Below are 25,230 nucleotides of genomic sequence, written 5' to 3'. Positions count from 1 at the left end.
TCCATCAACTCCTCTCACATAGCTGAGAGGCTGCTGGCCGGCTGGCTGGCCCCCAGTCTATAGCCATTCACTTGTCAGCCATCCTAGACCATAACACATACTCTAAACCAACACTGAGAAACAAAACTGCCTTCAGGTGGAACTGTGGCGCTCTCATGCACTCGTGCTCATGCAAACAAAAACACATTCATTCTAATCTGGATAAATTAATTAAACATGCACACAACATGCAGACGGCACGTTTTTTTCACAATGGCACGTACACATGCACATTAGAGATTTTTTCCCCGTTTCTATGGAAACAGAAAAAAAGTGGAAAGAGGGATAAGAAATACAAGGGCGGAAGAAAAATGGCAAAAGTCCTTAATGGAATTATTACAACCATCTAACTCTAATGTTCCATAATCAGATAATATCCTAGCCTTAAGGAAGTCACTCCAGGAGATACTATCGGCATTCGCTTGGGGAGTAATCAACAAGCTATCTTATCTACCTTCCCACAGACTTCATGATTACTAGTTTCGCTTGGTTGATATCTGTTGCCGAGAGTTTTTTTTTTAACACTTGGGTGCTTTTTCCGCTCAGAGGATCTACTAATTTATGTATTCATTCCTTTTTGTCTCGACTACAAAGGCAGTACGTGTCCCAGTTTTTTATATATTTCCCTCAGCTGTTGGATCTTGAGCCTGCTTGCCAGGCAAGACTGTAACTTGCACAAACCGATCCCGCCCATACCCTCAACACGCCTCTGAAGTTTCTTTTTCTCTTTTGTCAGTGTCCAGTCAGTATGTGAGCCTTTTAGTGCATTCCTTTTTAATGAGTGTTTTTGGCCCTACTATTTGATACATACTTTCAAACTTTGTTCCAAGTCCTTTCTGTGAGGTTGCTCTTTGTGCTTTGATGACCTTCGTGCTGAAATGAAATGTTTACTTTTTGACTTTCTATCATAGCTCACTTTACTGAATTTCTCTGACATGGACAAGAGTGCATGGCAGACCCAAAAAGTAGCAATAATCTTGACTGTGAAAGGGTGGCCTCTTGCAGCTCTAAAATGCCAACTTTACACTATCAAAACAATGCAGTAATGGGACAGAGAAATCTCTCTGACAAGGGCATTTGAAGCCTGGAAATGTTACCAATAATGTTATTCATATTAAGTGTAGTTGCTAGTGCTTAGGTGCATGATCAGCTTGCCAAATAAACCCTTCTGTTTAGTGGTCTGGGCTTATGCAGTTCATTATAAGCCTGAGCTTATAATATAAGATATGTAGGAATGTTTTGACTTGACTTGAAGTTGTCAGGCATTTTTTTAGTTTAGCAGTGTTAAGAAAAACATGTAATTGATGTTGGTTGAGTTGAAAAGCTCCAATTAGCTCTACGTTTAAAAAAATAATAATAATAAAAAAAAAAAAAAACTAACATTAAAATCAAATTTACTCTTAATAGCTACTTCATTTAGACAACCTTACTTTTATGTAAGGGTAGATCATTAGTAGTAATTGTTGTCTTAATTGCTATTAATGATTTTTATTTGTGTAATCAACAATAATAGACTATCGTCACAGAGCACTTATGGTTAATAGTCGAGCTTTATTTTAAAAAAAGTTATGAAACAACACTCAACAATTGGATTTTTCACACAGTGTTAGATTTAGTTGTGTTTGTGTGCGTGTCCGTGTTGTCCAAAGGTAAAACAATAGCGATCCGAGTTTTTTTTTTTTAAACCAATGAGCCATGTTAAGACAAATATACTTTTATTTGTGATGGACAATGCAGCTTCTCTGATTACTAACACTAGAGTTATTACATTATTATTAATTCAGTGTTTATGAATCATAAGAGGCAGTGTTACAAATTAGCCCAAATAAAGTCAAAAGCATAGAAGCTGGAGGAGTGGGCTTGTTACAGGGATGGTTTTTGGTTCAGACCAGAAAAGAAAGTATGGACGGGTAAAAATAATAAGTTTGGCGTTTATTTCTAAGCACCCACAATTAGTACTGCTCAGTGGCTCAGGGTGTGTGAAAGGTCTGTGCTGCAGTCCTTGGCTCAGATTTACAAAGGACCCTGTACTTGTCTTTAGACACGTGCACGTGGCGTCGCCAGCCGTTTATTTTCAACTGCTAGCACCACTGCTGCACCACCACCGGTGATGGGCGAGGGTTTTGCCTTTTAGCAGAATTTGTAATAAACAAGCTTTGCTTTATTTTGCTGCATTCTATTGTATTAAAAAAATCAGTTCTGCAAGAATATAATGTGAAGATCTTGGTGATGCAGAAAATGAAAACAGCCATCCCAATTAACATGCTTGGCTACGAAATGCAATTGTTAGTAACTACACGCAGTACGTTTCAAATGAAAAGATGTTTTTTAATGCAACAAACTGGATTTTACAAAACAGTGGAAGCCGTTGACTCAAGGTAAGACAAACCTGCGGTATTAGTAATGACAGTAGTAGCTTTTGACAGTGGTAAATATATATGCAAGTAAAAAACTGAAATGACACAATCATCCACTTTCAATTATCCACAATCTGCATTTGTGTTTACTTCTCCTGTGCACCTTTTGCAAACGAACACAGCTAAGCAGTGACTGGCAGCCCAGCGGATGGCCCATGGCGTCATTCTCTCATTTGGGAGAGACCTTTTGGCAGCATTTCTATCAGCTCTATCTATAAACAAGGCCACTTAATCAGTCAGCTTGCTGGGCCCAGACACATTGTCCCTCAGGCTGAAGTCACCACTAACCCTCTTTAAATCACTGCTAAGGCTCTCTGTTGACTTGCTTGTTTACTTTGCTTGGTGCTGGTGACATAACATAGTGTTTACTAGGGGTGGGAATCGATTGGCACCTCACGATTCAATTTGATTCCGATTCAGAGGCCAACGATTCGATTCTAAACCGATAATCGATGCATCTCGATGCAACAATTTTTTTATGTACATTTCCATGCATGATTTTTAAAAATATACATATAAATCTGAGTTTGCTACTCAGAGTTTGCTAATCACTTCCTAGACAAAGCAGCTAAACAAAGCTTAGATTTTGACATATACAGTATTTGTCACACACAAGTTTTAATGAAATGTGTTGTCTACTGAGGTTTGTGTTTTGTAGTCATTCCATGCTTAAGCCTTAAACATGCTTGTGAAAGTCACCTTCTCTCACAGTAAACTTCCATGTAAGAGGCTCAGTCATGTTTAAAGGTGGATAATTGGCTTCTTAGAACATGAAACATGATGTGGTCAGATGTAATGTGATAAAGTAGATGAACAGCTTATGTGTTTGCCTAATTATTTTATGTATGTCTTATTAGATCATGTGTATATATACAAAATTACATTTTTTTTTCCTTTTGGCCATTTTTGTGTTTTTTTTCTGTACTCTTGCCTAAACTCTAAGTTGTTGTCCATTATCCCATCCTCTTTCACTTATCAGAATCAATAATTGAATCGTTCTAGAGAGAATCGCGATGCATCTAAGAATCGATTATTTTTCCCACCCCTAGTGTTTACAGTCCACTGTCTGAACGCCACGTCCCTGGGTCAATCTGCCTCTCCGTCTCTCTGGTCCGCATTAATAGAAACATTAGCAATAACCCACTGCAGACAGTATAAATCACAACTTTCTATTAAGTTCCTAAATCATTACAAAAGTTATTGTGATACATTGTGAAAATTATATTTTGTATTTGCCAAACAACTGCTAGTCCTTGCTTTGGACAGTTTTTTATTTGGAACTCTTTTCTACTGAAGACAAAGAACAATGAAAACCCTTTCAGATTTAGGTCTATTAATGATAAAAATTCCACACACACATTACTAACTTGAGTTAGGGTCCAAATAATCGTCTATCTTTGATGTGAGCTAAATAGTTTCTTTGTCAATGTTTTGTCTGCTCTTTTATTATGTATCCGTATTATTCTGCCCACTGTTGTTTCCATGTTTTAGGATTAGACTGATGCGTGCATGGTTGAGAGACAGTAGCTACCACTTTCTCCAGACTGTGCATGATTATTTTGTTGTAAGCGCCTTTCAAAATCTTATCTGTAAGTAAATATTAAATCAATGGCACTGTCAATATAGATTAGACATTTTGAACTGTAATAAACTACAGATCACTCACTTAAACGTACAATATGTAACTTTCTGCCACTAGGGGTCTCTCAACCAAAACAATGGATTGTAAATGCAGACTTTTGATGACGTTGAGAAGTTGCGTGGAATTATGGGAGTTGTATTTTTTATTGTTAAACACATCGCTGGTTAGTTGTCATCTGTTCACGGACGAGTGTACCCATTCAAGTTTATTCATGTCATTCTAATAAAATAGCTGCATTTTCCCCAACATAATTACGTTTTTCTTGATTCGATCTGTATTGGTAGCTGACCAGTTAGCTAGTGAGCCAGCAAGCTAACATTAGCCAGCGGTGCAGCTGCCCAGAATGATCTCCCCCTTCACATTTTTATGTAATCTTAACTATTCGTTTTGGTGCTTAACCCACCTTTTGTCGGGTTAATTTAGCTAACCGTAAAGACAGCTAAACGTGAAGGGGGAGAAATTCGGCAGGGAGGAGATTTTTGGCACGAACACCGGTAGTGCTAACAGAGACGTAGCTAACGTTGTGGATGGCTGCTGTTGCAACTCTGATGCCTGGCCTGTTTCCCGAGGCTTCATTAAACTGCCGTTAGCGTCGTTAGCACATGGCACTGAAGTTATGTAAGTGCTGGCCAGATATGGATTGCTGTAATGATAATGGCTGGCTAGGGGCTAACGGTAACTAGCTAGCTATATGTCCCGGGGCTGTTGTCAGCTCTAATCCCAAATGAAGGGTCTTTGTGCCAGGGGAGTTAGGCAGACAGACCGGGGTGTGCTAGCTGGCTAAATTAGCATTAGATTAGTCATCTATCTATACAGCTAACGTTAACGTTACTAGTGAACTTATTCGTGGGTTAGCCCAGTGCTGCTTTTATCCGTGGTCGAAGCAATCATACTACTAATAACTTTATGAGCGTGTTGAATGATGTTGTAACCCTATAATGTTACCCACCAAGCATTAGCATTAACGTTAGCTAAGCTACTTGTCAGCCAGCACATTGTAGTAACGTTAAGCTGGATCGATGTTGATATGTATCAATAAATAAGATCTCTGCTGTATTACTGTGTTACAAAGTGGCATGTAATGAATCACAAAATGATGCCTTGTGGAAGTATTTTTTACTGTGACATTGTATGATTTAAAATTACTCCTGAACATATCATCTGGGTGCCGGTGTTTTGACGGAAGTTAAGAGTAACTAGATGGTGAAAGGTTATATGACGCCACTGACGGGCGACTGAAGGAAACGTCCCATGTCTGAAAATAAAATAACAGATTTCTCTGGGTTTGACATTTCGTGGAAACATTTGGGATAGTGTAACTACACTACTCAAAAAAATATATAACATAGGTATGGTCGTTTTTAGACATTTTAATGCAGAAATGTTACATGTTGTACCTTTTTAAAAAAGCAATTTTCACTTTTAAGTGGATGTCCAATCAGTGTTGATGGTAGATGTAGTCGATTGAAGCAATAAATTCCACATTGTCTGATTATCAGTAGCTTGCGCGCAATGCATCCTGGTACATGTAGGCACTGCCGGCATGGCTCCACAAGCAGGAGAACATCGCTTTCTTGGTCAGTATAGCACGCACTGGTGAATTTAATGCTTTAATTTAAAACTTAAATTGAATGTATTAAATACACAATATAATCTATAGGCGCTTTGTACCAACAGTGCAAAATTTGTTTGGCAGCACAGTAGGACATGTCTGTGAGAATGAAACAGTTTGGGGTTTAATTAATTCATAACAATGGGATCCTTAAATATGGAGAATATATTTGTTATTTGGCTTAAAAATGTATTATTAAATCTTTTGACAGAGAAAAAAATACATTGTATGTAAGATGCATTTAAAGGATAAAAACCATGGTCCAACAGTTCTTTTGATCTGTTTTGTTTTCAAGGGAAGTGATTAATAAATTGTGCTCCGACTGGTTGAAAGCTGCTCGAGGCATCATCAACACAAGAATTGATGCGGCTGCTGTGAAACAAATTTTAGTGGTTGGGGGTAGGAGTATTATTGTCTGTTGAAGTAGTATTTAACTGCATCAAAGACCTGTGTCTTTGATGGTAAGAGTCAAATCATTTATATTTCTAACACAGAAATATCTCAGAGATGTATTCATATGTTGTTCAAAACACTGAAAAACAAAGGCAGTAACCCTAAGGCAGTAGTAATGTTTTAATAAGTAAACTATTAGTTCACATAATACCAAGACCGCAGGAAATGTTATAACTGTTTATATAGTTTTTCAGACACCTGTGCCTTTAATGAGGAGTTCCATATCACAATGTCATCATGTCTATTAATGCATCTAGTTGAAGAGTTTGTTTCCTGTTATAAAATTATATCCTCATTGGATATAATTACTACTGCAATAAAAAAGGTATTCATCAAGTATATGTTACCATGAGCATTGCTTCAAAAACTACAGTTATTTAAATGTTTTTAATGTAATCTGGTTGCCTTGATATATTTGGTTGACAAGTGTATATTAAAAACAAAATAACTACTGCACATGCTAAAGTAACAGCTGCCCTTTTTAAGCAGGAATGGAATTATGAGAACAGAAGCACAGAAATTGAGGGACAGCTAGAATATTTGGTTAATTTTAACCAGGATAATTAGCAGAGGACAGCGGCCTGTCTGACATGTGAAGTAGTGGAGGTTTGAATTGCGGTTTTATTTTTCAGTCTAATTCACTAGTCATTAAACCAGATACTGACTTCTTGGGCTTTAATAATGGGATCAGAGAGGGGAGCGTACTGCAAACATAGCCATTCAGACATCTGATTAAATACTAGTGGCTAAAATACAGTGAGTATAAACGAGGAGTAATAGTGGAACACAGACATTGCAAAATAGCAAACCTCACACACAACTATCAGGCCGCTAAGTGGTCCCTCATATGTTAAACACTTACTTTAAATCCAACTCTTTTTGGTAATTTATCACAAAACGGACATTTTTTTTTTCTTGCAGTGAAGTCATAACTAGAGCCCGACCGATAAAGGATTTTTAAGGCCGATATCGATACAAGTATTTGGTGATTTAAAAATCTAATATTCTGATATATCGGCCGATATATATTTAAAAAAACAATTCCAGAAACGCGTAACAAAACAAACAGATTTCCCTAACACTAGTTATTTGTAGTTATGTATGAGTCCTCACTAAAATAATATGATAATGCAGTTTAAAAATGAACTTGTTTGTTTTATTGTCACAACAGAACAGAGGATCATCAAAATATATTAAAGTTCTGATAAATAAAATGTATAAAAATACAAACTTAAGATATGAAACTTAAAGTCCTTTGAACAAAAACACAATAACAAAAAAAATCAAAGTGTGTTGCCAACAGGGACGTTGTAGAGCGCCTTCTGGTGGACAAACTACGCAACGCCAACACTCAAAACATGGTTGAAGGGTGTTTCGTCCGTTTTTATTTTTTAAATATTAATTTATTGGCCATTATAAATGCCGATACCGATAGTTTGGAAAATACCTAATATCGGCCAATAATATCGGCCTGCCGATATATCGGTCGAGCTCTAGTCATAACTGCAGTACAACCAACTTGTGCCAAATCATTGTTGGATATCAAGGACAAGAAATTCAGATTTCAAGGTTTGCTGCTACAATACTGTGCTCAGTTATTTTCATTTTCTAATCCGTTTGTTTCTGGAGTGTTGACATTTTAGTATTACAGCATGGGTTTTGTAGGTTGAGGTGGTGGACTAGTGCCCTCATGATACACTTGCTCCTGAGTGCTGTACAACAACTCCTTTTTTTTCCCCAGCGAGCACCCTGCTGAACTTTGGTGCTTGGTGCCCTCCACTCTCCTGCTCTGTGGTCATGTTGCTGTTGACATCGAGATCTTTTTGTCAGTGCTCAGCGAGGCCACAGAAACATCAGGTCTTCCGGGTGTTCAGTTGCTGACAACAAAAAGCAGAAGTAAATTATTCAAACCGGTGGTCCTGATGTGGCTGAGTGCCTTGGAATAAAACAAAAGCAGCAGAAATAACAAAAATGAACATGATTGGCACATTTGGCATAGTTCCTGGGACTAACTACTGCACAACAAACACACTGCAGCCTCATAATTCCATCTTAAGTAATATATCATTTTGGAACCCTGAGGAAATTCCAACATGAATCACCTTATGTATTAAATTGAAGATGAACACCATAACGTCAATTTGATTAGGTGAGCATTAAAGAGTAAACAGTAATATAGTAAAGAAAATACTACTATTACAAGTGTTTGCACGCAGGTGAAAGGAAGGCAGAGTCATTACAGAGCGCTGTAATCCTCAGCGTTTCATCTGCACTGCTAAATATGCAATACAGAAACAATGGACCATTTACACGGATTCCAACATTTATGGAAAAAATAAGCCACATCTTGACATTTCTCTGCGCACATTCAGGTCTGCATGCAATTTTCATGGAGACAATGTCAGTTCACTTTGTAATGCTACAGCAGCCATGGGACTTGTCCTTGTGGCAGAAGAGTGAATAGTATTTATGACTCCAGTGGTTACCAAAGCTTTTCTCTGGTTTCTAGTTATGCAGCGCTGTACAATTAAATGTGTCCGAAGTCTGAATACACATTTAGTTGACCACATTAGAATTGTGCAGGGCTGGATAGTCTATTTCTAGATGGTTTGATGAAGTCCTTTACAATCACTGAATTCCTTTTTTGTCTTTTTTTTGCCCTTTTAGTGAGAAAGAATTTCAAAAAATTCTAACTTGCATTTTCAGAAAGGGGGTAAATTGGGTCTAAATATCTGTCTTCACATTATTTGTTGTACCATGTCTAAATGGACGATGAGGCCGTATCCAAACGTACATGCAATTTTCAATCAAACAATCCCTAATTTTGATGTTATTCAGTTAGTATCTGCACGCTATTCACCCTCTCTCTCTACCGCTATCGCAATCAATTCTCACAATAAAGTATTCCATTTTTAAAAGAAAAGCACAGCACACACTAAAATCATGTGAAATGACCCATATGAATCAAGTCTTTCATGCAATGTTCCACGTCATGGTTTCTTTGCTTCATCACTGACATGCAGCTGAGAGTGAGTCGCATTCACAGCAGTAACACTTCTGTAATCGTCTGGTGTTATTAAGTTATTCAGATTAGTACCATTTTTCTTTTTTGACATAAGCCAATATTATTTAGTAATTATGCACAATTTGCTTGTACTTTTTTTAATTGCTTATCCCATGATTGGTGGTTACAAAAACAAAAACACCTGGCTTTGTAGCTGTTATCTGTAGCCTACACGCTACCTGCTTTTCTAATTATTTAATGAACATTTCACATTTAATAGTCCCACAACTTAACTATTCTGGTTCACTCTTACTGCTAGGTGTTGTTTTCAAAGAAAAAGCTCTGGAAAACTACCAGCAGCAAACAACAGACAGACACAGTTAGAGACATTAGATATAAACATAGTGGTGCATTTGGCTGCAAAATTTCCCTCAAGAGTTGGTAGAGTCCAAAAACTGAGCTAAAAGAGAGTAATTATTGGACTTGCATTCATCAGGAGACCAGAAACATGACGAATGCTAATGATGCTCCGTAACTGCTGGATATGTAAATACGCAACTGTTTACTAAGAAGTCCACAATATCAACTTAAAAGATGAAATGTCAAGTGTGTTTCCGCTGGCCAAAACAATCAATTATTGCAGGTTTAAAATGGAAATTTCTGTGTGAGAAAATCCTTTTAAAGAAAAACAACAACAATTCTTTTACAGCATCTCTCTGCAGTGGAAGCTGTCGCTATGTTGCGCCAATGAATAGGTTGTAAATTAAAATGTGAGGCAGTCAAATTGTTGGGACCTCAAAAAGCATGTGCTGGCCTTGGGTAAATGCTTAATGTTATAAGAGGATTTGAATACAATTTCAAGTTTGTTTTTTCTCCTTCTCTCAGGCCTTTTAGCTGCATTTGTATTATCTGAGGGAATTCTGCTCTCACAGTTGGCCTGATTTGGTATGCTATCAACAAGAGCCTCAGTTCATTGAATCTGTAACCGCACAGAGAGCGAGAAAAGTGTTTACAAGCTTGATACAGGAGACAACTATCACTTTGGATTGAAATGTTTCTGCTTTCTTTTGTTTGTTATTACCTACTTCCTCGAAGGGGCAATAATCAAGTGCCATTTTATAAACACTGTTGATGAAGTCTAAACTTCACAGATAAATGAGAAATTGCATCCAACAGAGTCCATTAACTGTAGCAAAACAGGCAAAGAGTAGAATTGCTGGTGTGGATTACAAGACTGTCAGAGACAGAGTCTTGCAATAATTTTTAGTAAAGATCTTTTCCATTTTGAATAATTTTTAGGAAAGGTTTCATTTTCATAGTTTTAAGTCCTGATATAGAATAGATTATTGGATGGGTTTACTTACACTGGATCCCCACAGGTTGTCATTAAAGACAACACTCAAAGAAACTAAACATAGAGACAGGTGTCATCCACAGCATGCATTTCCATTCCATTTTTTGTATGCAAAGCTGGTTTTAAAAGAAGCTGTTGAGTGATCATTTCTGTCTATACTGCCTAAACCCCCGACCAATGATCATGTTGCACCATGCAGATTGGGACAGACAGTCAGATGAACCAGGCCTTGTGGTGCAGTAAATGAGGGCATCAAGCTCTGTTAGGCAGCATAATTAACAGGTGAAGCTGAGGCAGAAATCTAATGGAATTACAGTATTTCCTCTGCAGTTGCTGTTATAATGTGTACCCTGCTGATAATTGCTACCAAGCAGGTATTTCTTCATCTTATTTGGACTAGGAAACTAGAGTTAATAGGTTTCTGCCTTCAGGCCCAGAGCTCTTCCAGACTAAGTCTTAAGGCCTTTATATTAAATCGCTGCTGGGTGTTTAGTTAATGCATGCAGTCCACATTGCCGGCAAACTTGTTGTAAGCACTCGGACTGTCCTTGCCAAATGGTCTGGACCCTTTGTGTATGAAGTATTCAAATGTGGAAGGGAGTGCAAATGAGGCTTAACTGGAGCACTCCAATTTGAAGGCCTCCAAATTCACCAGTTTTTCAGCAACCTATCATGGGATAAGGGAAAGCATTCGATATCAGGGAAGGATAAAAGGAGGGAGTAAAAACGTATCCTGCCCATGTCTACAATGAAATCCTCTAGAGACGTTTATTTCAAATAGAATGATGTATTACCCCTTTAAATCCGATTGTATATTTTTTCATCAATTCTGCAAGATTTTTGATATCTTAGCTTCATCAACGCTACTTTTCTTAACTGAGCATACTAAACATGGATTTTCTTCCTTTAAAGTTGAGATTCTTTCCCACCACACACACACACACACACACACACACACACACACACACACACACACACACACACACACACACACACACACTTCCAGCTTTTAATGAACTTTCTGCTATAGTTTTGAAATGGAACTTCATATCAAAGTCAGAAAAAACTGCTTTGATTTTTCACCCGCTACACCCTCTTTCCTTTTTGTGTGTGCAAGGGATGTTATTGACTGCTCTTTTTCAAAGCAACTTTATTTAATCAAGTGCTACTCTCAGCCATTGCCTCAAAACTATTTGAAATCATAGCCCATCACTCATCTGGATTTTGTACATACTGTACAGGGTTCATACGTTTTGAAAAAATCTTGAAAATTTAATAATTTTGAAAAGTTATGGAATTTAAAAAAATGCAAATTCCAGGCCTGGAAAGGTTTTGGAAACATAAAAAGACCCAGAAAGTTTTGGAAAAGTCATGGAATTTTTTTCTTAACACCATATAATAATATGTGATTAATAAATGTATTTCACGTCGTCCTAAGCTCACCGTTCTATTCGGGGCATGATATTACGACTCCCGCTATGAACCATATAAAGTCATTCATTTTATTGTTAAACCTCTGAGGGTAAACTTTAACACAGATTTTTATTCTTACTGTATAATGTCGACTTATAAGTCTCTAACCCAGTGACCTTCTATGTTTCTTCCTAGTACACCTTGTCTGTGTCACTGCTCTGTGTTTGACAGTTTGTTTGTGTCTCTCCCTCAGGTCAGTTCCTCTGGGTGAACAGCTCAGCCTTTGGCGGCCCCTGGGTGCTGAGTCCTTGGCTGTGGGGGGGCCAGGGTCTCTGTGGCCTAGACATGGCTGTGTTCCTCCACCCCAAGCAAAGTGGGCAGTACACCATATGGCTCATAGAGCGGGACAAACCGCCACTTGCCCTCTTCTCAACTGACACACTGCCACGCATCACAGGGTAAGCACTTGTTTCATACACATACAGTATATTACACTAGAAGACTGTGAAACCCCTGATTGATTTGTTTAAAGAGAATAAGCAAGCAGGAAGTTGATGGCCCTGTGCATTCACGCCTGATAGTCATGACTATCCACTTGTAACATTTCTCTTAGCACCAGCTTTGTTTTATGGGATTTCGAAGCATCATGGTCAGGTTCACTGAGTCCTGTATACGTGCACACTTGCCTGCCAGCCAAGAGCTATATCGTGAATACTCTGTTCCCAAACCAGTGTAAATGTGTTTCATTAGGGGCCAAGATGGAAAACATTCAGCAGAGTCAACCTCACCAGGTCTGTGCTCCTGTCATTTTGGCTTTTTTATTGTAGGCTTTGCAGTGATCTGTGTCTTACACTGAGAGCAACAGGGTGACTCATGAATAGATGTCTGTCTCTGGTCAGACCAACCACTAGATAATACTTAGTTCAAAGGTTTATCTTCTAAGTTACATTCTGGATAGTTTTGTATTGCCAGACCTATCAGAGTATGGTCTGGCTACACTGCCTATCTATTCTGGGATAGGGGTCTGAAACGCTCTAACTTGTTTGTATTTCTTTAAAACAATCACAACCGTCCTGGGCGGCGCTAAGCCCCAATTGCAGAGATAGTGAGAGGGGAGGGACATCTGGCGCATCTCTCAGGCTTTATTTTCAGGCTTTATCCCAGCAATGTACGTCAGTTGAATATCTGGAATATCTCCATTTTGTTCTCTTTGGCTGCACCTATGGCGATAAATGGGAATCGTTTTGCAGAGACTGGAAAAAAATTGCACCCAGTATGTGTGGCCAGCTTTTATTAGCATGGCTGTCCTTTGATTTTTATGTGTAATGTTCAGAATACAAAAAGTAACTCTCTGCACACGGCCACGGACATGTATCATGCTGCTTGTGTGTGTAATATCTTAAGGGCATTGAAATCATATGAATGCAATGCTTTATGCATCGCTCTTTTCTTTTCTTGCTCTCTGTGTGTGGGAGTGAATGTGCGTTTGTGTGCGGGTGTTTATGCGAATGGTGTGTCTTCTTAAGGGAGCATAGCAGGGACGTGCTCATTACATGGGTGATGGATTAGAGTGTTTGTGTGCTCTCATTTGTAGTCAGAGGCTGTCATCCACCCACGCCATCTCTGTCGTTCGGAGACCGGCTCAGCCAAACTCTCCACATTTCTACTCCGACGGGAGGACGCTCATATCATAAAAAGAGGGGGCAATAACAAAAGCAAGAAGAGCCACCCGCGGACATGGGAGGAATCAATCAGCTTACTAATTGCCAACCCGTGCCCTTGCCTAAGAATTTTTATCCTGTGTTTTGACATGTTTGCCCAATTCAGTAGTCAGGACATTTCATCAGTCAGGACACATTTAGCCTAGGGTAACCCAAGAGGGAAACAAAACATCCTTGTACAGAGTGGTCATTTCACAAGGTCCTCCTTACTTGAAGATTAAAACTTGTGAGACTTAATTTTATTCATTTTTAGTAAAACTTTGTATTCAAATGACTCAAAGGTTGAAGCAGAGACAGCAGCCATATTCAAATAAAACAAAAATGTCCCTACCACAAGTATGTGTAACCAGTCACAATTTGGAAGCTGCCCACACAACCATTCATAACCATTCATTCATCATTGATTCTTCTTAACATGAACATTAGTAATGGAAAAACTGGATCAATAAATTTGGGATGCCCAAGTAAACGCTGCTGATCCTATAACAACTTTGTGTTGTTTTTCTTTATCGAATCCTCATTCAAGAAGTGTCTGATTAACTCCAAAACAAGCGTCCAAGCTGGAGCTCCACTACAGCCATCAGTCACTGAGGGAGCGCTCGCTTTGAAACCCCTGAAAGCTGCTCCGTTGCGTTAATGTTGCGTCACATCTGATGGAATTGTCCAAGCGCAAAACAATCTTTGAGTCAATTCTCAGTGACTCTCGATGCTTTATCCTCTACAAGTTCTTTTGACAGCTAGACTAAAAAAATGATGCTTATTATTATTATTATTATTATTCAATTGAACCTTAATTTTAAGGAAACACATCAAACTAGTTCAACCCTATATAAATACAGTGAACCATATCTCAAATTTGACTGATTAAAGTTCTAGTATAGTGAGGAGAATCTGTCTTCTTACCACTTTGCAAGTAAAAATGTATTTAGTTATTACACTTCCCCATAAACCAATGCCTCAGATTTTATCATACGGTGGTTTTATCATCAGCGAAGCATATTTAGGACCTCTGAACACAGGCAGCGAGGGACTTGACTTATCAAACAGTGTCGGCTCTCACATTGAATGTCAGCATCCCAAGTGTATCAGTCTGCGGTGAAAGAGAGACTAGAGAAGAGGAGGGGAAGGGCTGCAAGATGTGTGTATGCATGGAGTATGTGTGGTGTCGATCTGTGTATATCTCCACATTAATTTAGTTTGCACATGGAAGGGCACCTTAAGCTGTGACACATCACACACACACACACACACACACACACACACACACACACACACACACACACACACCAGAGCCTGCAGTGATTGTTTATAAGAAATCTTGTAAGCCATTTTTTGTGAATGCACCAAAGCAAATTAATTTGCTTAATATTCAGTTGAACACAAGAAGGGTGAGATAAGTAGCCAACTTTTATAAAATAACTAAATGCTGGGGGTTGGTTTTCTTCCTGTCCTCCCAAATTTTTTGAGTTACCAGACACTGATGTACATGGACAATTAGAAGACTTCATTGTAAATGTCACGGTCATGATTTAAGTTGTCCCACACAATGGAGACAGTTGGCTGGAGACAAAAGCACAGCTGCATTTTTATTTCTAATTGAACCAGCTGTAATCCCTCTAAGTAAAAATGATGATTCTTGCCACTATAACCTAATTATTTAATTTACAGTCACATAAATTGAATAAAAAGCTGCCTCAACACTGACATCATATGCGTCTGTGTGTTTGCAGTAGATACACTTAGCATGTTGAATAATTGCCAACTGCTGCATTACTTTTCTTGTAAATTAGAATAAAGAAATCAATATGAACTGTGTATGAGGCAGGTTAGAATGAAGAAAGATGCCTTTAACTCTTACTAGTTGCATGTCCAAGACCTGTTTGTTTTATGTACAAATTAGGGCTATCAAAATGAACGGGGCAGGGGTTTGTGCCAGGTTTCGATGATGTAGAGGAAGTCCAGTTTGTTGTCAGTGATGAATTAATTCAGGATGAGAGTTTTATTACTTAGCGATCGAGTGTTGAGCAGGGCTATTTTCAGATGACGTTGTTTTGGGATTAGTTGGGAGGACTGGGGAAGGGGACAGAGGTTGAGCAAATTGGCATGCTGTGAATTGCTGTGTTGACCTGATGACAAAATATGGTTTGACCATAGTGAAGGGATGCAGTTGGACGATGAGAGGTGGTATGTGAATAGGCAGCCAGAGCGTTTGTTTGAAACCAAAGTTCTGGGTATGACAGGGGGACTGAAGCCAGGTGTTGAGACTAAGAAGCCGGCTGAAGTCATGGGATAGCGTTGGTAAGGGACCACTGATAAAAACAGATTTCCCACAACTTTTTAAAAGGTTAAAAAGTTTATTAAAATTGTCTTTTATCCGTTCATATTCCCGACGAGCTGTGTGATTATGGCCAGTGTGGACTAGGACCCGGTTTATGGAGGAAGGAATTGAGTGCAGCAGCCTGGGTAGTTTGTTAAGCAACGTCGGAACTGTGGCTCCAGGAAAACAGCATGTGGTGGCATTAAAATAATGGATGTTCCTAATGATGCTATCGCCCACTATCAAGGTGGTGGGTGCGAAAAGGGGGCGAGGAGAGGGAATATGAGAAGGCTCCTACTCCTAAATGAGGTGATGTAAGAACTTGCGGACATTAGTTTCCTTTTTTTCTGACAATGGGTTTCCTTTAAAGCTACAGTACCTAGCAGATCAGTGACCTCAGTCTAGGTGGTGGTAATACATGCTGGTTGCCACCTGCCATAAAACGAAGAAGAAACAACCTCAGTGCACTTGTCAGTCAGTAAGACAGCACAGATGGCAAGGTAAGAAGAAAAATAGGTCAGAAACTGACAGGTTTAATAAATAACAGAATGTAAATTGCTCTGATATTTTGCTTAAACAAGGTTCGGTCAGGTTCTGGGAATTTGAAAAATAGAAATAATAATTAATTAATTAAAAGTAATTCCAGGCCTGGAAAGGTTTTGGAAAAATAAAAAGACCCAGAAAGTTTTGGAAAAGTCATGGAATTTTTTTTAACACAGCATAATAATATGTGATTAATAAAAAGAATTGTTTAATAAAAAATGTATTTCACGTCGTCTTAACCTCAACGTTGTATTCGGGGTGAATATTCGCGATATTACGAATTCCACTATGAACCACATAAATCGTCATTCATTTTATTGTTTTAAACCTCTGAGGGTAAATTTTAACACAGATTTTTATTCTTATTGTATAATGTCGACTGAGGTTTTCAGGAATACATAGTCATGGAAATTTGTCAAAAAGTCATGGAAAAGTATTGGTTAAAATGCATATGAACCCTGTTAGGTTTCATAAAATAATACTATAACTTTAACGCAAGATAGTTTGTGGCATGTTGCATACCAAATCCGATTTAACCCCTGGTTATGACTACAATCACTGTATGGGAACATATAGTGCAGTGCTTTCATGGGCGCAAACCAGGTGAGTTTTGTTGTTTGATCATTCAATAATAAAATGTTTGTCCTTGTGTTCTCTGACGGATTACCAGGGTTCTAGAGGATATTGTAGTTTAAATCAGTGAAGAAGTACACATTTATTAAATTTAGAATATCAATTTCAAATTTATTTGTATCAATCAATTTATGGATTAATACAATTTTGCACTCATGAAATAGAGGGCACCACTTTGAGTTTATGTGAGCCGAAGACGCTCAAATTGAATGAATTAAATCGTCAAATTTAGCGTATAACGTAATTTAATCACACATGTTTCATGATATCTCAATTAATGTTATAATTTTATCAATCTCAAATGAAAGCCGTATAATTAGTAGCTGTATATTGACCCAAAATACTACTAATGAACAATAGGACAGACAATGACTTAAATGAAATGGGTTTATTAATCAGATAATCTGAATAATAGCATAACATATAACAAAATGTATGAAGCAGAATAAAAAAAAATTGTGATGGGAAAATGGATTCAAAGCTAATAAGAAAAACGGGAGTTTAAAATGATGAAGGTTGATTATTCAATTCTAAGGAGAAGGCGACATCAACTTTTATATCATCAGCAGATTCTGTATCGCATGTCTTACTTAGTCTAGCTCGACTCACGGGCTGCAGCCTCCGACACCGAGCAGGTGGTCTTTAGGGGGACCTGGCAAATTCCTTTCCCGTGCCGCTCTCTGGCACCGCTCAGAATTGGCACGTCGTTGACAGCTGTGCCCAGATCACGTGGCAGTGTAGTCTTTCGTTGGAAATTGGCAGTTACTGTAGAAGTAGACACGCTGTGGCAGGACTGATGAATTGAGTTTAAAGTTGAGACGTCTCCTTTGAGTGAAAGTCCGTTTGATATATTTCAAAAAGATTTCAATTGGCCAGTTGAAAACTCTTTAGATTGATCAAAAAGTCCTGAGTTTATGGATGAAAATTTACTGGAGATTAAGTTTCTTAGACTGGAGTGTTAAAGAAACTTCAGAACGACGAGCTTCAAAAAGGCGGAGACGTAACTTGGAAAAACGACAAAAAGTGGTTTCAAATCAAAAGCTGTCTGTAGGCTATGCCAAAAAGCATAGTCACAGCATGTGACTGTTCATGAGCAGAGGGTAGGGCTGAAACTATTCCTCGAATAATTCGATTACTAAAAATCCTCGATGCAAAATGATTTGCCTCGAAGCTTCATTTAATTAATGTTACCAATGTTGTATCGCTCACGGTGTTTCCGCACAGATGATTATTACTGTCGCACACCGGGCTTGATGCTGCTGGCAACACATGCCATGAAGGCGCAGATTACAAAGAGAGAGAGCGTTAATAGTGAGGGGCTAAGAGAAGAGACAGGCTGGAGAAAACGACCAAAGTGTCCAAAGTTTGGAATCAGTTCAAACGTAGTTGAAACGAAAACTCTACAGTGTGTCTGCTGCAAAATCGAACTAGCTTAGCACAATAATAGCACAACGTCAATGCTACAGCATCTCAACAGAAAATATTGAGTAACTTAATCATCCATTCCACGAAGCGGACCCAACGATGAAACTACACCAAACACAACAACTACCAAAAACAAAGACAAGAAAATACGTGGTGACCACAATTTGATCTAAAGAGCCGACTTGTTGACTATCCCTTCGGAAAAACAGCTGATTGTTGCTCACCACTCTCTCTCACTCTCTCTCTTCACGGAGAAACAGCTAAATCAACGATCTACTAGCATAAGTGTAACAGAGCTGTGTAGCATTGCAATCAAATATATAAATAAAAATAGGTTGAGTATAACTAATATTTACATATAGGCCTATATACAGATCAGTCTCAGGTTGTATTTCTGAAAGTTAAGTTGCACAACTTAAGGTAATGTTTATGTATGTTTAATGTATGCCTTAGTTTGAGTTTTTTTTTAAAAACAATGTAATATGGCACTTAAATGCACTTAATATGTTTAGTTTTTTGAGAGATGATATTGTAAGCAATGTAGGCAATAAAAATGTAGCTTTTTCCCGAAAATTAAACCAAACTATTGTATATTATTGCTCTTCAATAAAACAAAAGTAGTTCTTATAGAGGGCCTCTGCAGTGTTCAGAGTGAGTCAAAGAGAGAGAGAGAAAGTTTCATCCCTCCCTGGGGTACAGATTTTAAGTTTTTAATAATTGAGGTTTGTTAATATAAATTGTTAGACTAAGTTTGAACGCACAGGAGAACCTAATTTTACCATCTATTATACTGACATTTAGTCACTTAGCATATGAATAAGCAGAGTAAAAATAATACACATTTCAATAAAATCATCATTTCTTAAGGCATTCAAATTATAACATGAGATTAAATCAGTAGATAAAGTGGCAGCTTTCTTTAAACATGAAGAAAAATGAAGTGTTCTCAGAACAATATTATAGATTTATACTGTAACAGGAAAACAGAAGGCATTCATATTTTAGCAGTTTACACCAGGTCTGTGTAAATTGAGCATGAGAGCCCTGGTTTAATCAGATAAATGTCTCTTTGGGTGCTTTAACAACAACAACAACAGAATTGCATTCTTACTGTTTATTGACTATTAGCTGTTTAAAGTTGATTGTCAGAATGAAGATATGTGTGCAGGAAGAGATCAGAGGAAGGATAACCAAATAAATGCAACAGTATGTTTGTTTGTCTTAGTTTGTGGCCTCCTGGGTTAGCCACAGTTGGTTGATCAAAGCTAAGGCCTAGATAATAAGACCTGATTGACAAATAGACATGAATGTTTGGCTGGTGTGTGAGAGAGGGTTGTATCAGAGATTCTAACTGGGGAAAAGGTTAACTGGTATTTTCTGATTTCCATTCATTCTTAGGTGGTCCCTTATGTCAACAATAATTTTTCATGACAGGTACTGTCCTTTCTCAGGGGCTCAGGATTTTGATGTAGAGCTGTTTTACATCTGGTTTCTCTCGGAACTGGCATCGGCAGGCGTTAATAACCACCTCTGGCTCCGGTTCTGACTTTTATGGATTTTAAGAGAATAGGTGCATTCAAGAGTAAAGGACCCAAAAAATTTTATCACGAAGGAACCTTGCGATTTACAGTTTTTTCATGTTTATTTGAACATATGCTTAGACATAGACATTTGTGCAACAAATCTCCAATGTACAGTTTGAGTCCAACAAGGTGGTCAAGTAGAGTTTGACAGTTCAGAGGTGGAGAAGGGAGAGGGGCATTCCTGTGCAGCACCAAAAGGGGCCCCTCAGCTGGAGAGTGTTTTATCACTTGATAAGCAGAGTCTCAACAAGCTGTTCAACCTCACGGTTTGAGGATTTTAATGAAGAAGGGAAATCAGCCACCTTCATGAGGCTACAATATGAACCACTTAAAGAATACCTTATTTTTCAAGGAGCTTTCCTCTCACGCTGCCGGGTTTTATCTTAGCCAGCTTATAACCAGTAGCTTCAAAACAAATTACTAAAAACATTAAAAAATAATTAGGTATCATCTTTACTGTAACTGTACTTCTTTAGTTTTAATGCTACTGTAATCATGGATTACCACAGGATTATCTAATTTTGTTATGCAATGATCCAAGTGCCACTTTATATTTTCTCAGTGCCATCATTTTGTTCTGACACAGTAAAAATGATTTATGGAACAGGAGTATATCCAGCCCACAGAGAGTCTCTTACAGCCATATTTTGTGGGTCCTTCAATGAGTAAAGCTAAACTAGAGTAAAAGAGATGGGTCACCTCAGGGCCCTTTCATTGGCAAAGTAGTGCATTCATCCCTGGCAGGCCTTTACAACTCCTCCACTCCTACACTTAGTGTTCGCCAGAGCTGGCTCTCCGACCGTGGTTGCCACAGAACCAGGGCTGATAGCATCCTAATAGCTCTGGATCTGGGAGCTCTGCCAGTAAGAGGGCTGCAATTGCTGGAGATTTGGAGAAAAGATGAAGGCAGTTAAGAATTCAGATTTTCTGCTTTTTGGCCAGATTTTTCCCCCCACCAAAACTCAGATGACTATTGTTCTGTAACTTGAAAAATGGATTGTCTGTGCTATAGATTTCAAATTATCACACAACATATAATCCCTTTAACCTACACATAGTGAGCTTGACGTTGATAAGCAGAAGAAAATGTGATTTATGCCTACCATACACTAGAAGACTTTGAACAGACTTTAAAAAGACTAAAGTCTGACACCATCTCACATCTAAAGACAATCATCTCACATCTAACGTTAAAGAATCATAATATGTAAAGACTAGGGATCTTGCAGGGTCACACATTGCAAGACTACAACTAGATTTGTTTTGAAATATTTAACCAAGCTAGCTAGCTACCGCTAGCATTAGCTGGTAACTTAAGTGAAAGTTTGACGATTTTCTCTTGTGCCGTACGTGCAGATGAATGGCGGCAGTACCCGGAGGTCCGCGTTTATCCGCCGGTAAATCTCTCGTTGGATGGCGCGCTTCAGAAGGGTTGAAAATCTGCAACTTTCACTCTTTAGCGTTTAGCTTAAAACACCGGCTCTAGGAGTTTGCTGCGTCCTGTTTGGTGCTGGAGGGAACGCACCCATTGGTTGTTGACAATGTTCACGTGATTTAACTTCACTACCAAGACTTAAAACTTACGATAATATCAAACACGTTTGATTTTGTCGGAACGTCAACACGGGAAAAAGACTGACTCGGACTGAGTTATATGACTACCTTACACCAAATGATTGAGACGATGGGAGCGCGCCCAACTCTGACTCTCCCCTCATGATTTCTTTCCGATATTGGAAATTAGTCTGCGACAGTGGAATTGCTTGAAAAGTCGTTTGGTGTGAGGTCAGCATTATTTGCATTTTAGGCCTTTACGCGGTTTTGCAAATGTAAGGCAATTGTTGATAATGCAGTCATTGTTTTTGTTATGTTTTGTCTACATTGGTTTTATAGTAGTATATACTAATCTCATTTATAGGCAACACTGACCAACAATGACCATTTAATTTAAACATCTTAATATGCTGTTGTGTAAAATCTCAATCCCTCATTGTTTAGTTGTCTTCCTTATTAAGTCAAAAGAAGACGATGCCTGAAATGACCATTTAAAGTATAGTATAGTACATTTTATAATAGTTTTTAATCAGTATTTTATTGTGATACATTTCATTTTTTTAGTGAGCAGTTATCATTCATTTGTATTAAGTCATATGGCCTGTAATAAATAGAGCCAAACACTATGCAGGTTTTCATCCCAGCCAAAGCAACGATAAGAGGGGATGTTTTGCATTGTGGGTGATTGCTCAGGCGCAGTGGCTAAGAGGGAATCTAAGGGGAGACATTTTTATTTCTTGACATATTCTCTGTCTCCGTCTTTCTCTGGCTCCCCAGTAGCCTGCTTTGCTATTTTGCTGTTTCGAATGTAAATGAGATTAGTTATAGCATCGGCCACCACAACGCCATTCCCGCTGCCTTTTATACCAGCTTCCAGAGAAAGAAAGCAGCAGCATTATTTTCACTGACTAATACATTCTCCCTCTCTAAGCCTGCTATTATCTGCACATTAGTCAACATCCAATGATAAAACATGTCAGGCAAGTTGGCACAGTAAAGAGAATAAAAAAAAAATAAATAAAAAAAACATCAGTCATGATTACAGGGCAAAAAAATTGTTAGGAAAATAAAAGAGCCAAATTTAATCATCAAAGCACATTAGACATTATATAAATGTTACATTAAAATCTGATTATTCTGCAAATAATTACACACAGCCACATCTCAAACATTGTGCTACATATTTTCTTTCTACTGGGCTCTCACACGGACACACACACACACACACACACACACACACACACACACACACACACGGTTTTCTTAACGTCTCTGTTTTCTAGAGTCTCTGTAGTATTGTGGTGGCAGTTCCCGATGGGACTTCATAAAAAGCTTCAGAAATGAAACATTTGAGTCTCATACAGGCACTTGTGGGGGGGGGGGCGGCGGCATTCTTTTCACAGATGAGTTATATCTTGTCATCCTAAGCTTGCATTCTCCACAATCCTCTCCCTCTCATGCACACGCTTTATCTCGTCCCCTTCTTCTCCACAGAGAGGTTGCACAAGGTACTATGGTTTTTATTCCCACCCTTCCCCCAGTGTTCATAGGCCTTCTGTCTCATCTTAGAATCTCTAATCATATTTCCCCAAAGTTGTATATTCCAAACAGCAGAAGTTTTACACAAGAGTAGAGGAAGGTGACATTTGGGAAAGGCAACAGTGGCCTAGTTTTTATGACAAGACTGAACCAATGGCAAAAGCATGAGGAAATTTCAAGCCCTGACATTAAAAGCTGAGCACTTTAATCACAAAAACCCCTTTGCAGTGATGCACATATTGCACCAAAGCAAATGCTGAGATTAAGATAGTGTTTGCCCTCATCTTCTTGGCGGCTTGTGTTATGTGTGTCAGGTGGTATATAGTTTTACCTCGCTATAATGAATATGTCAAGTATAACCATATTAAAAAATGTAGAAGAGAAGTGTCAATAAATCATTAATTTTGAGACATTTCTGTGTAAACAAAGCCACTGGCAAAGGACATTTGAGCTCTGAATTTCACATGAGGTGCATGTCACCGGAAATGTACTGTATTGCATAATAGTATAAAGGTCAAAATTATTTTAAGTACACGATAGAAAGAGGATGCTGTTCTTCCAGTGTAACAAACTAACATTTGCCTCACAAATAGTAAAGAATGTAGTGTGACAGTTGTTGCCAATTGTTTTTATAGGGGTCTTCATTAAACATAAAACACCAGGGCAAGAGCTTTGTCCAGTAACCATGACAGTTTTATTCCTGATTTGATATTTAGAATGATTTCATTAGAGATCCTCTTGTGTCTTTTTATGTGTTTTCCCATCCCACAGCAGGATAGTTGTTAGGTTTTTATAGCTTAATGTAGTGACCTGGAGTTTGGCTAAGTCAGACAACATTTATTACCCTCTGTAAAAGTCAGTACTCGCAAGAGATAGGCAGCCATGTGTCATGGATTGCTGAGAGTACTTACCAGTGAAATCACCTGGTGTAGATTTGTTTGGAATAAATACCTGCTAACTACAATAAAAACTGTATACATGCCTACGCAAACAATTTCACAACTTTCGCACACTTGGACCTTCCTGCCTACTGTATTTTTCAATGTCCTGTCTCATTCGCAATTAATATTTATTTCTTCTTATTTGAATCTTTGTCGCTGTTAAAGAAAATATATCAATAATAATAAAACTATAATAGTGCAGTGTTTTTGTTAGATATTGACACTTACTTAGATTATAAGAAAAAGATTTTCAGATTTCCATCTTTTTTGTTAGTAAGCTAGATTTTTTACTCCTGAAACATATTTTTAGTAATGGTTAATAATTACATAGCTTGATGAAAAGCAATTCCATTCTGGACATGGGAAAGTATACTGCGTTTCCTGTGGTAAAGTCAAATCAGATGGTGAAAATCAAACCTTTAAACACAATGTCTCACATTAAGGCAAAGCAGTGTCAGAACTGGTTTTAAAATGCGTTTCGGTGACAAATGGACAGCCGAGACACCGCCCTTGACACGTGTCTTTCATGCGACACCAGCTAACCACTTGTGTCCACACTCACACATTAGTGGTTGTGTCGCTACAGCTTGAGATATCGCTGTCAGCAGAATACAACACATCTCCTTCCATGGCCTAAAGCGATGCAACACTTCGTACAACTCTTTGTAAAATGGACAAGTTAAAAAGCATCGGCGCGCTGTCCAACCTCCACGTCCTTTTTCATTGATGAAGTATTGTCCTGTTACATCCTTGTTGGGGACACATCAGGACGAATTAACGTTTACACTACAAAAGATGTGGTGAAATGCGTCCCAGGCAAATGGTTTGAGTGATCGGATCACAATGTGTCTTAATGGTTGTTTACACTCGTATTTAGCGCGGTCCACTTGTGATGCGATTGCCCAAGGAGCATTTTAAAACCAAGTGTAAACAGGGTCTAAGAGTCTACAGCCACACCTGGCTCTGTGAGGCTATACTGCTCATTGTAAAGGCAGCCTAACTTTTGGATAGATACAGTAAACCAAAATATTGAACAAATT

General features: G+C 38.3%; 1 protein-coding gene across 2 annotated transcripts in view; it reads left to right on the top strand.

Moving 5' to 3' along the window:
* alk (ALK receptor tyrosine kinase) overlaps positions 1–25,230 on the top strand; it is a 393,824-nt gene that overhangs the window by 227,706 nt on the left and 140,888 nt on the right. For both annotated transcript variants that reach the window (XM_031321258.2, XM_031321259.2), the window contains exon 4: positions 12,188–12,392. In XM_031321258.2, coding sequence (XP_031177118.1) covers positions 12,188–12,392 — 205 coding nt within the window. The remainder of the gene's footprint in view (positions 1–12,187; positions 12,393–25,230) is intronic.

The sequence above is a fragment of the Sander lucioperca genome, chromosome 18 (assembly GCF_008315115.2).
Source record: "Sander lucioperca isolate FBNREF2018 chromosome 18, SLUC_FBN_1.2, whole genome shotgun sequence".
Lineage (NCBI taxonomy): Eukaryota > Metazoa > Chordata > Actinopteri > Perciformes > Percidae > Sander > Sander lucioperca.
This window is presented reverse-complemented; position numbering and strand designations above follow the sequence as displayed.